At 49.2% G+C, this 12,641-nt stretch overlaps 1 protein-coding gene across 1 annotated transcript in view; it reads right to left on the bottom strand.

Annotated features, from left to right (window-relative positions):
- Positions 1 to 6,417: 6,417 nt before the first annotated feature.
- Positions 6,418 to 12,641, bottom strand: part of PPIL2 (peptidylprolyl isomerase like 2) — a 69,411-nt gene continuing 63,187 nt past the window's right edge. Inside the window, exons 17-20 of the mRNA XM_083874059.1 lie at positions 10,249 to 10,321; positions 10,046 to 10,108; positions 9,426 to 9,565; positions 6,418 to 7,780 (exon numbers count right to left, since the gene is read on the bottom strand). Coding sequence (XP_083730185.1) covers positions 7,687 to 7,780; positions 9,426 to 9,565; positions 10,046 to 10,108; positions 10,249 to 10,321 — 370 coding nt within the window. The 3' untranslated portion in view covers positions 6,418 to 7,686. The remainder of the gene's footprint in view (positions 7,781 to 9,425; positions 9,566 to 10,045; positions 10,109 to 10,248; positions 10,322 to 12,641) is intronic.

Here is a 12,641-nt window from a genome sequence, read left to right as displayed (position 1 = left end):
TTTAAAGTTTTTAAATTTTTTTTCCAATTTTTTTTTTCCCACCAGGGGTAGTCAGCAGCCACAGCCTACCCTGACTGATGGTGGGCAATGCTGAGCATCTGGGTACAAGCCCTGGACTCTGCTGGATGTGCAGCATCAGCCTGGCTAGGGGTGACAGAGCCACAGGTGCCCTCTGCTAAAGGGCTCACTGAGCCACTGATGAACAATTGGTTTTTCCCTTTTTTGCTGTCTTTCTTCCAATGCCAGCATGTCCACATGATGGTGGACAGGGGCCTTTTACATTGTTTACAGGCAAGCATGGGAAATTGAGGGATTTTTTTAATGAATGACAGACTACAGCTTGATCAAATCAAGGCAAAACAGGGTCTGCACTAATGGGGATGTTTAAAAAGATGGCAGAAGAACATCTGGGGCTTCTCATACCAGGAAGCCTCCTATGCAGCAAATAAACCCTATCCCATGGTCCAAAATGCTGCCAGATGCTGATGGTTCCCCCCCGAGCTGTTGCTGCAGACACCCCAGACTGCCAGATGGACAGTGGCTGTGAGGTCACAGCCAGCCCTGCTGTGAGCTGCTTTTATTTCACTGTTCTGTAGCCAAACCCAGATTTTCCCCATCCTTGTTTGTCACTTTTATGAGCATTTCTGCTCCTTTATTTCTAACCGCAGCCTTATCTCTCACAACCATGGACACAATGTGTCAGTGAGACACCTCTGTTTTTCCTACTGGGACTGTGGCTCAATCTGCCACCACCTGACCATCCCCTGGGTCTGAGGTTAGGATATCAGCCTTTAACAGCACTCCAGTGTCATCAGCTGTGGCTCCCCAAGCCCAGCAATAACCTGGAGTGTTTTCTGCTCTGCCAAGTAACCAGAGTAGCTCCCAGCACCCTCCTCCTGGTCTCCCTGCAGATGGACTCCAGCACATGCACTCGTGGTCACACCTGGATTTGTGACTTTGCAGCCCTGAGCTGACACCCTCCAGGTCGAGCACTTCACCTCCAGCAGCCTCCTGGGTCTCCCTGTGTTTCAGGAGCCTCTGACTGCTGCAGCTCCTGGAGCTGGCTGGGACCAAGGGCAAATCAGTGCATTGGTGCTGAGCAGTGCAGATCAGTGCTGGGGCTGCTGCTGCCAGCCCCTGTGGTGCAGCCATGGCTCAGCAGCATGGGAGAATTTCCTTTCTTTATGAGCCAGAGTGCTGTGCTTTCCTGCCCCCCACAAGGTTCCCATGGATCAGGGTGAAATCAGGGTTTGGCTCCGTGTCAGCCCCCAGACAGAGCCTGGGAGTGAGACAGGCCCAGTTCTGGTCCCAGGGGAGGGATGGAGGCAGCAGCAACAGCACCAGTTCACCCTCCTGCCAGACCAGCCTGGGCCACAGCACCCAGCAGCTCCACAGAGCTGGGCATGGACATGGCACCCAACACTTTCTCCAGAGAATGGAACTTTTTTTAACCTCTCAAAATTGAAAGAGAGAAAAAAAAAAAAAAAGTCCTAACCCCAAACAGTTTTTTAAGGAAAACCAAAGATTAGAAATACTGTAAGTAGTGGAGGCAAACCACCAAAAATAGCATCCGAAGTTTCCTCCGCGCACTCTCCCTGCAGGCAGCCTGCACTATATTTGTCTTCACTTGCCATTTCTGCTGCAATCAATTTGCAATTGCCTCTGGTGAGGAACCCATCTATTAAAAGCTCGGCTGAGACCTCTGGTGAAGATGTCTCCACTAAAAAAAATCTGGCCATTCATTAAAAAAAAAAAACAACCAAAAACAGAACAGTGTGCTTCTCTGCAGACATTCCCGTTCCCAACAAAATCCACCAAAACCATCCCTGGCCGTGCTGTCCGGGCTTGGGAGCAGCTGTGGAAGCCCAGTGCGGGTTTCCTTCCACACAGGGAGGGATTTGCTCTGCAGCTGCTCCAAGGCTTGGAAGCACTTCGTGTTTGCTGCCTGTTGTGCCTTATCTCCACGATTTGCTGCAGGCCACCCTGGGGAGGCGGATTCCTCCTGGGTCAATTGCTTTTATCACAAAAGCAAATGTTTTCTATCATCCTTTTCATCCCGAGATGAAAGTGCAGCAAGGAATCACAGGCCTTCTCTCTCTGCCTTGGTGGGCTGTGCTGCAGGGTGCTCCTCTCCCCCCACAGAAATGTGGAAGGAGGGACAGGGCAAGGCAAACAGGAGCCTGGAGTGATTCTTGCCTTTGCCTAAAAAAATAACCCCATGGAGCTGCCTAAAAAAATAATCCCACAGGACTCCCTGGGGACACATGGCTCTGCCCCCGGGTTCCTGTCCCAAAAGCATCATGGCCAGTGCTGACATCAAACTGGTTTCTCCCAGTGCCAGGCACTGCCTGGGGACCCATCTCGTGATGGGACACTGATGGGACACTGGTGAACAGGACACTGGGGGAGGCAGGAGGACTCTCTGAAGAGGCCAAAGGCTCAGAGCCTGTGTAGCCAAACACAACAGTGGCTGCAGGGGGATACAATTGCTGCCTAAAAATAGCGCTGGGAAGCAAACATTAGGGAGGCAAAAAAGCTATTCAAGCTAAAGGACAATGTTGGCACTAAAGCAAATAGATATAATTAGCCATTAATAAATGAAGGCCAAAGATTAGGGAAAGCATTATCAGAAAAGTGAGAGGTGGGAAGGCTTTCCAGGGGGAAGGGGAGAGAAGACCTTGATCAGCATTTAAAACAGGCTGTGGGTATTTTTTAAAAGCCATTAAGTTAGGAGCTGCCAAACCCAGCCTGCTGTGATTGCTGATGAGCCTATTTTTCTGAACAAAAGGGAAAATTTGGCCTCTTTGTGACATCAGGAATGGTAGAGGGGCCTAGGAAGCTGCTCTTAATCCCCACTCTGCTCCTCCTCCCTTGGTCAGATTGATAAACCCCAGCTCCTCCTGGAGCGCTCTGTGCCTTCTCTGCCCCTCACAATCCAGTGAAGTCCTACAGCCCTTCTCCAAACCTGCCTGGAGAGACGCCTTAACCTCTGAAAGCTCCACAGCAGTGCTGGAGGGGGGCAAGTGCTGGCCCTGTGCCATGGGATGGGGATGTGGGGCTGGGGAGGGTTTTTCTCACCACAGCTGTGGCATCGTACAGGCAGCAGCAGCTCCTGCCAGCCTGTCCTGCAGTGGCCAGCAAAGGGCTGCCGTGGCTGACGAGGCAGGTGGATACAGGGTCTGGTGTGTGTGGGACACCTGCCTTGTGCCCACACCAGCTCTTCACACTGGCCCCAGTGCCACAGGTCCTGTCCCTGCACTGTTTCCCTGGAAAAACCCAGACTGCACACCCCCAAGGTGCCTCCATGGGAACTCCAACATCCCTGGCCATAGTTTTGATGATCAGGGGTTGCTCTGTGCTGCCCCAGCAGAAACCTCAGTTCCTTTCTGCCTCAGCGTAAAGGTTCAGTTCATCAGTGAGAAGAGTGAAGGCCCCTGTTACCTGAGACAGCCACTGCCAGCTGCTGCCACGGCCGTGCTTTACTTTGCAACCAGGATGCAGGAGTCATTTTCCCTTGAAGCCCTCACAGGGAATCAGGTGCCTTTTCTGGAATATACATTCTAGCCAAGGAGCCATTATTGGCTGAGTGTCTGCACGGGTACGGCAGTGACAGAGATGGTTCCTCCTCGGTTGCTATTTCCAGAGGATGAAGTCAGCGGGCTGCAGCGCCTGAGCTCCCCGGGGCTGAGTCAGTGCCGGGCTCCGCCGCAGCCCCTCACGGCCGGTGCCCCGGGCCGAGGCCCCGCACTGGGGCAAGATGGCGGCGGGGCAGGAGCCCCACACGGCCTCCCCCGCCCTCAGCTCTGCCGCCATCGCCCCGCCGCCACAGCGCTGTCCCTTCAGGGGCAACGTCCCTCCCCACAGTCCCAGCACAGGCCGGGTAAATCCTCCACCAGGCTGTGATAACAAATACACTTCCCAAAGAAAGAGAGGAAGCGAGAGCCCCCCGGCCGCGCCGCCGGGCTGTAACCCGGCCGGGCCCGGCGCTGCCGCCTCTTCCTGCGCCGACTGAGGGCGTTTGTTTGCCTCCTCCAAAGCAAACAGTGCCGAGCACGCTTGGGGGGTGTTTTGGCAAATCCCCTCCTCTTGTTTATAAAAGATGCTTCCTGTGCCAGCTTTCCGAGATCCTGTTCCTTCCAAACGTTGCTGGCGATGGGTGGCAGGGGGATCCCAGAGGTATTTGACAGTTAGAAGGCAGTGGTTTATCCAGCAGCTGCTCCCTCCCTCCTGCAGGGCGGCCATGGCCATCCCTGCCTGTGACTCCACCAGCAGCCCAGGGGACTTGGCCTCTGCCGGGCTCAGCTGTGTCTTGAAAGCGGCTGGAGGGAAAAGCCGAGGACTTCCTTGGAGACCTTAAAACACAGTTTGGTTTCTCACAGTTCATGGCCCCACATGAGATGGGAACCACCATGATCGACCATGTGAAGCAACTGGTAGTCTGAACTCCTGGGCTGCAGCCATTCAAACCAGCAGGGAACAAGCAAAATTAAACCGAACAATAATATTTTTGGCTTTTTCTCTTAGTAAATATGGTAACAGTGTTGCAGCTACTTGGCTTGAAAAACTGTTCAGTCTGTGCTGTTTCCCACACAGACAATACTTTGCTCCTTGAGGGGCCAGGCTGAATTGATGCCAGAAAAAGCAGAGGTGAAGAGCTGAGTCCCCCGTGAGCCCCCTCTTTGTGTGTGGAAACAATGGGCCCCAGCTGCCAGCCCCACCACACACCACTGCCTCCTCAAGGGTGTTCTGCTCTCTGCCATGGTGCCACATCTCAGGAAACAATGAATTCACTGGTCGCCCAGTGCCTTTCAGCAGAACAACTCAGGTATAGAGCAGTGCAAAGTATGAGAGGGCTGGTGTTATTCTAGTCAAGGCCAGACAAAAGCTTCTTCAGCTCCTGGTTAAAATCCTACTTTTTCTCTCTAAGCACATTTACTGGAAAAGTGTCAAAGAATGTAAAAATGTGCTTACAAACAGCACAGTGGTTCCCAGGAGTGAGTTCCTTTTAGTAAGGCTGCACAATTCTTGCTGATCCCTCTGGCCATAGCAGAAGCTGGCTGGGTATTCCCTTAACACACCATTTTTGCTGGAGAACCAAGTGATGAAAGGGGAAAAAAAAGCTTTCAGTACAGCCTCCTTCCTCTCCTTTCCTGGCTCAGGTAATGGAAACCACAAGTCACCCTGCAAAGAGCCAGGTTAAAGGAAAAGGAGGGATACATCCCACTGCCTTGCTCTCTGTGCCCCTGTTGCCTTTCAGAGAAGAGCTTGTGTCACACTCGCCCTGTAGATTCCAATGATTGGGAAGAAAATTGAAATTAAAAAGAAATTGACTTGAATACACAGAATTAGGGGTGTGGGAGGGAGCAGAGGTGGGGCTCTGCAGGACAAAACTCCACTGCAGGGTCTGGCTGTGGTGAAACAGTGACAGTGTTGGCCCCACAGAGCTCTCATGAATTCCAGTCTGGCTGCTGACTCGACACTGGGCACAGGCCAAACCCTTGGGCCACTGCAGCACCCCGGGGATGGAGCAGAGCCAGTGTCCCCCAGCCTGGAAGCCACTGACAGCAGCTGGGAGCACCAGCAGGCCAGAGCTGGATCCAGGTCCAGAGGTGAATCACAGCTGGAGAGCCCCTGCTTGGAGCTAAACTGAAAGGGTCACACTCAGCCTTTCCTAGAAGCCAGGAAATTGTTCTTTCTTTTGTGTCTGATGTTATGGTGGGAAATGGTGAGCAAAGGGGCAGTGCAAAGGCAGTGCTTGGAAGGGCAGCAGTCCCTCTGCACTCTGCACAGCAGTGGTCCTTCAGGGACTGCAGTGAGCTCTGCCAAAAAGCTGGAACAGAATGGGGAAGTGGGCAGTTATCTCTACAGCCTGCTGCCCCTCAGATCAATCTGCAGCAAGGACTTGCTGAAATGAGAGTCCTTACCACAGCTCTGCTGTAATCAAAAGCTCCTTTCTTTCCTAATAATCTCCACTTTAATCTGGTACAAAACCAGCATTTTATCCTTATGGATTCATAAAGCTGCCTATCCCAGCTGTAGCAACACTGTGAACTTGACTACTGAAAAGTATGAGTTAGGTAAAGGGGATCAATAACAATTTATCATGAAAGGGCCAGCACAGGAGAAACAAGAGGTTCCAATAAGACAGAAGAAACTCAGCTTTAGGAAAGTACCATTGAATCCCCTGTTCCAGTAATCAGATGTGCTGTTTCAAACTTAGACGTTTGCAAAACAAACTCCCCCTATTATTCTTTTAAATTAGTTTGGACTTCCTATAATTTAACAAAGATGTAATCATATCCGCAGAGATCCCAGAATTCCTTATGAGCATCTTAAAAAGCAGGAATGAATCATTTCCTTGTACAACAATCAACTTTGCAATGCTGTGATCTTGGAAATAACAATTGAACAGTCAAGTCAAGCGCTCAAAAGAAAATTAAAATATTTAATGCAAAATATTTCCAAAAGTTTTTACAGCAATTTCCTATAAATGGAGTCTTTTCTTAAAGAATGAAATCACCGATACAAATGTATTGTTCCAAAGGGGATTACAAAACTTTCTCCTCAGCCACACAGGAGGTATGGAGGGCATTTCTCTTATCTGAAAACACCTAAGGTGAACTGAAAAGTGATATTCAGGATCTAGCCAGCTATGTCTAAGTAATGGTAACGCATAGATTCTTTGGGATTAAAACTTCACAGGCTGATATATCTTTACCTCATAAGGCCTTTATTAAGATCCCTAATAATTTGTGGGTATGTAATGGAAATATCTGAGATACCTGTCAGCTACATTATGCGGTTTTTCCTAACGATGGGAAGCCTGACATCGGAGCAGATTATGGGATGTGTTACCCTGCAAGGACCAGGCTTTAGGGATGGATGGGTGTTAAAAAAAAACAAAAGAGTTGTTTCAATTCCTGCTCAGTTGCTCAAGGCTGTAGTTTCTGGCACCTGAAGGCAGGTGTGAACTGGTGCATCCTGGCACCTCCGGCTGTACAGTGGCTCAGGGAAGGGCAGCCATGGGAAGAGTAAGTGGTGCAGCTGCCCCAGGCTCCCCATGTAGATTTGCAGATTCCCAGGCTGTTGGAGGCTTTAACCAGTACAGAGAGAGCTCGTTGGGAGTGAGTGAGGCCCTTCAGATGACAACAGTCAGTCCAGACAGAATTGGTCCTTGTTGAGAACCAGCAGGAGGCAGCTGGAAGGTAAGGGCAGGACAGGCTGCAGCAGCTCCACAGAGCTCTCCAGCAGCACAGGAGCTTCCCAGCACATTAATTCATTCCCTTGCTTGGCACACTTGGCTGGTCTGGGAACGATTACCTGTAAAAGGAGCTCTTTCACCACCATAGCTGTTCACTGCAGTGCCCTGCAAGGCTGGGCTCTGCCTGGTCTGCTGCCAGCCACGCAGAGAAAGGCTCCAGCTGATCCCCGGGGAGCTGGGCTGCCTGCTCCCTGCTTTGCAAAACAACAACAAAACGGCCTTCGAGGAAGATGCAGTGGGGGAATGTGCTCTCTAGAAAACAAAGCCACATTAACCAGCCTCAACAAAGCAGCAGTTTTCTCTGCCAGTGGAAGGGCAGGCTGGTGCCTTCCTTCCCCAGGACAGACTGTCTTTTGGGCTCTCTGGGGCCACGTGGGAGGCTCCTATTTGCACTGTGCTGCCCCAGTGCTGGGCTCCCCACGCTGCTACCAGGAGCTGAAGTCCCCGAAGCCTGTGCTCTTCTTCTCTTTCTTCACAGCTGTGCTGGTTGAGGGCCCATCATCCTCCATGCTGCGCTTCCTGCAGCCAGAATGAAAACAACTCTCAGAGAGTCTTTACTGCCAGTGGGACCAGGGCAGCTTGGATGCCTGTTCTGCCTCCTTTCTCCCAGCACCAGCTGTACTGGAGCCGGCCCATCCCTTGTCAACTAGACAGGAGTGCAAGCTCCATGCCAGCATGGGGATTGCAGGGGTTGGGGGTCTTTGGTATGCCCAAAAAGAGGGAGAATGAGCCCATGGGGATGGTTTGGATCAGGCTTTGAATACTCCCAGGAACGTGTTCAAAGCACAGAAAGTTCTCCAGGCCAGAGCTGAAGATTTAACAGCTGTACCTTTTTAGCATGGTCAGGAAAACATGAGCCATGAGTTCTTCCCATGCCTTCTCACCTGCACAAAAGGATTTATGGGGAACTAGGTATAAAGCAGCTGGGAGAGCTCTTCTGATCCTTCCTGTTTCTTGAGCCCAGCCTGTTGCAGTTGCTGCTGTTATTACCAGCCTCTCTTGAGCAGAGCTTGCAACCCCAGGGAATGCTGTGCAGCCAGCTCATATGCTGTGGTTTTCAGTCAGATATCAGTAGCTGATAGGGAGAACCCTAAACCTGCCAGAACAGGCTGCAATGACTGAAGGTCCTTTCTATACTACCTGGTCTTTTCCACAGAGCCACAACTGCTGGATTTACTCTGTAAATAAGAGTGCAGCATGTCAGCAGTTTTAAGCTGGACATAGTATTTTAAAAGACACACAATATTCTGCAACTGGAAAAATTTACTGACACACTAAACTGACCTAACTGAGCTAACATATTTCTGTTCACAGTTATGCAAATGCCTGTAAGTCACACACAAGCTGATTAAATGGCTGCCCAGACCTGTATATGCATAAATACAGGCCTTTATGTAGCAGACAGACAAGAGCATTTTTGCAAATGCTTTTAGAGAAGTCTGCTAAAAATCAAGTGGAAGGCATTTATTTTAATTTTTCCAAAACACATGCTAAGCTGCTGCTCAGCCAGGATTCTGTGCTGTCCTGAGGAAAGAAAGGAGTTCTGCCAATCCTGACAGGGGTACAAAGGGTGTCTGGGAGAGGGTGCTTTAGGATAAGCTTGTCCAACCAGCCAGGTACCCTGGAGCTACCCAGCTGCCCTGTCCTCCCACAGCAAGCCTGGGAACCTGCTTCTCTTTCCAGCCATTTCAGCTGTGCTGGTACAGCTGTTTGTGTGGCTGAACAGGGAACCAGAGCAGCAAACTGATGGGGGCCTGGGGCAGCTACTTTGTGCAGGGCAGAAGTTGCTAAAAGAGAAACATCTGTGGGACTATGGCCTTCAGAAATAGCTGCAGAAAAGGAAGAGGATAAAAGATGGTTTAGGAAGTGACACAATGCAGTTCCTCAAAGACTTCTGAGTTCTGGAAATGTATCCACAGTTCTGAAGTCAGCAAATGCTTTTAAAGACCAACTTGGTCATGTTCAAGGGCTAAAAGAGAAGCTCAGTTAATGTATGACCTTGAAAAACAACAGAAATGAAGTAAACTCTTGACTGTTAGGACTACATGAGGGTGTCTTTGCTGGCCCAAACCAAACATCTGAGCAATAGCACTGGACAGGGCCAGCACCCAGCAGGAAAGGCACCTCAAATATTCAGCAAAAATCAGAAGGACAGGGAACTCACGCTGCAGCCATGTTGATGTATTTTCCAATGCCCTGCCGATAAGTTTTAGGAGTCTGAACCTCTTTCTTTGGTGGAACCACTTCAGCCTTTATTTTGGCTGCTTCTTCTTCCTGCTGGAACTTCTCTCTTTCAGCAGCGACCTGTGGGAAGCAAAGGGTGCAATCTGTTGCACGAGATAGTGCAGAATAAGGAGGAAATGTCTACAATTCTTTGAAGCTTTAAAGCACTCTAAACCAGCAATCAGCACACTGAGATTACAGGGCAGGCTTTAGGAGACAGCCCTCAAGGGCCACTACAAACAGGCTGTCTGCAGCCATTATAGCAAGACTCCTTCTCACCTGCAGCTACCCACAGCTACTGGGGGCATTTGATAGGAAATCATCAGAAGCCTGATGGACTGGGAGCTGTGCCAGACTCAGTTACAAGAGTAACTCTCCACTGAAAGAGCAACCAGGATCCTGGCAAAAAGGCAGTGTTGAATGGCAGCTGCTTAATCTTAGCTGGCAACCAGATGGGCCAGGGGGCTGCCCATGTGCAAAGAAAAGGCATTAAGTTGCAAAGTTCTCCCCAGAAAAGCTTTGGCCTTTGAAAAAAAACCTCAACCAACCAAGCAACCTCACCTGTGCATCTGCCTCTTCATAGGGATCAACAAAAACGGTTGTTGTCTCAATTCTTATTTCCTCCTGGAAGCAGAAGAGAAGAGCAGTAATTCCATCTGCTGGTTAAGTTAAGTGCCATCTCCCCCTATTCTGGTTTCAAGAAGTGTCAGCAGAGTGACCAGCACTGCCATGTGAGGCCACTGCCCCCAGTGCTTCACACATACCTTGGGACGGTCTGTTTTTGGGTCACTTTCCACATTCTCCATAGCAGTCAGAGTTTCAAAGCCACCAACTACCCTAAAAGAGGAAGGACATGTTATCCAGTTGTCACAACATACCCAAAATATTCCTACACCCTTACCTTGAATATATCTCATTTATGCCCATTACTCTAGCAGATTTTAAAATCATCATGTTTGGGGAGAGGGGAATCAGCAACTGTGTTTGGAAGACCTAAGATAATGTCATTCAGTGTGGAAGATTAGAATTTTTTCCTCAAATATGGGATTTGAATTTAAAATTAAACATAACATGGAAAAGTCCAACACTCAGAGGCAAAGCAAAGCCCAAAACCTGGAAGCCACACAAACCAGCCAGATGAAGAACAAGTCTTTTCTTCTTTGTTTTTAAATTGTATATGGGACCTAAGAGTGTTATCAGGAAGAGAATGTTAACTACAGCAGCACAGCAGGACAGTGGCAGAGCTGCACTAACACCACTAACACTGAAAGTAAAGGATTCCTCCAGAAGAACATAATGACTGTGAGCTCATGAGAGCTCTGGGAAGGCAGCAGAGCATCGTCACAGCCAAGGGGAAAGGCCAGGACACTTCTCAAAGCAGTTTTCACCTAGAAGGGCCTTAGACCCCTGGCTTCTCACTTTTCAAGTCAACATATCGAAACTCTTGAAAATGTTTAAGGCTGAAGGCTTTCTGGACTGTTGCATGTTTATTTTCAAAAAAAGTGTGGAACAATGGGAACATTCTGGAACAGCATATTTAGAAAGGATAAATGGGGAAACCCAGATAATTATAATCCTGTCATCCTGTCATTTATCCCAGCAGAATAACGGAATAGCGGAGACAGGACATGATTAAGAAAGAAAGGAAATAAGTAACAGCAATCAACAAGGTTTTGTGGAAAACAGTGTCTGTCAAACAACCTTCTATCTTTGAGACAACAGATGTGGTTAACAGGGATAACAGTGTCCATGGAACAGACTTCTGGAAGGTGGCTGATATTTTGATTGAGGAACCAGAATGATATAAAGTGAATACAGTACACATCAAATAAAAAATTGGCTGACAGGTGTCAAAGTCTAATTTTAAACAGGAACCACTGAGTCAGTATGTTTTCAGAGGGGTCCTGCTGGGATCAGCTCTTGGTCCCAGGGTATTCAACACTTTTAACCACCTCATCATCCACAATTAAATTTGAAAACAGCTGTTCTTAGAAGAGCAGTAAATAAAGAGGAAGACAGGCTGTTGATGCCAAGTGAGCCAGATCCATTAGCAAAGGAGGCTGTAACTGGACAACATCTGTTTTAATAGAGCCAAGCCACATGGCCAGGAACCAAAAATACAGCCCATATTTACAGCTGTGGGACAATGAGAAGCAGCCATAATTCTCAAATACACTGCTTCAGGAGCCAGGGGAGTTTGGGGCCAGGAGATCAGCAGCAGGGGCAGGAATTGGCCACCCAGGAGTCCAGGGCTGCCCATGGGACAGGACAAGCCAAGAGCCAGCAATCCCCCAGCTTCCACAGGAAGGCAGCTGTTTTGAAGCCCATTGTTACTGGGACTACAGCACCAGTGTGGGTAGGCTGGCAAGGGATGGGCAAACAAAGTGGGGGAAAATCTAATTAAATGAAGCTGGTGGGGAAAAAGGATACAAACTGGTATAATATATGGAGCATTTGATCACCTAACTCTGCTTTCATATCAAAGCAATGCCTTGACCAAAACACACATGATATTCACAGTCACCTTTATAGACTTTATACACTCATGCCAGGGTATCTCCCCCTCAAAGGCATCTGTCCAGTCCCAGCATGGCAGGGTCTGCCTGTCCAGCACCAGGAGAGGCCTCTGACTCTCACCTGCCATGGTCTCAGCTGATCCAATGGAGAAATACACTCTGTACAGCAGTCCCCAGTGCCCTCAGTGCCACCCCGTGGGCTGGGACAGGCTGTAACCACAAGCCAAAGGACAGACCCCACCACAGAGAATGAACACACAGAGAGGGTGTTCTCACACCTCTGCCCCTGCACAGCTGTGCTTGCTCATGTTTCACTGCTGCTCCAAACTTTATTCCCCAGGGGCCTGCTGATATTCTGTAATCAGGCTGTGACTTTTAGGTGCAATTAAAACCCATGGATGCAGGCTAGAACAGCCTCAGTCATTTGTGACTGGAGGGAGCAGACTGGGGGAGGCTGCACAGGGCTTCAGGACCCTGTATGAACTTTGCAAAGTTCATAACAAAACCTCAATTTTAAAATCTCTCTCCAGGCCAATATCAGATTCACTTATAACACTGATTAACACCCAGCCCAAGATACAGTTGCTGTATTTTAACTGCCCCAAAGGAAACTTCTGATTTAATATCGGAGGATTTTCTAG

Source organism: Zosterops lateralis, assembly GCF_965231275.1.
Source record: "Zosterops lateralis genome assembly, chromosome: 17".
In the NCBI taxonomy this organism is placed as follows: Eukaryota; Metazoa; Chordata; class Aves; order Passeriformes; family Zosteropidae; genus Zosterops; species Zosterops lateralis.
The sequence above is the reverse complement of the archived record's forward strand: the minus strand, read 5'-3'. Positions and strand labels throughout refer to the sequence as shown.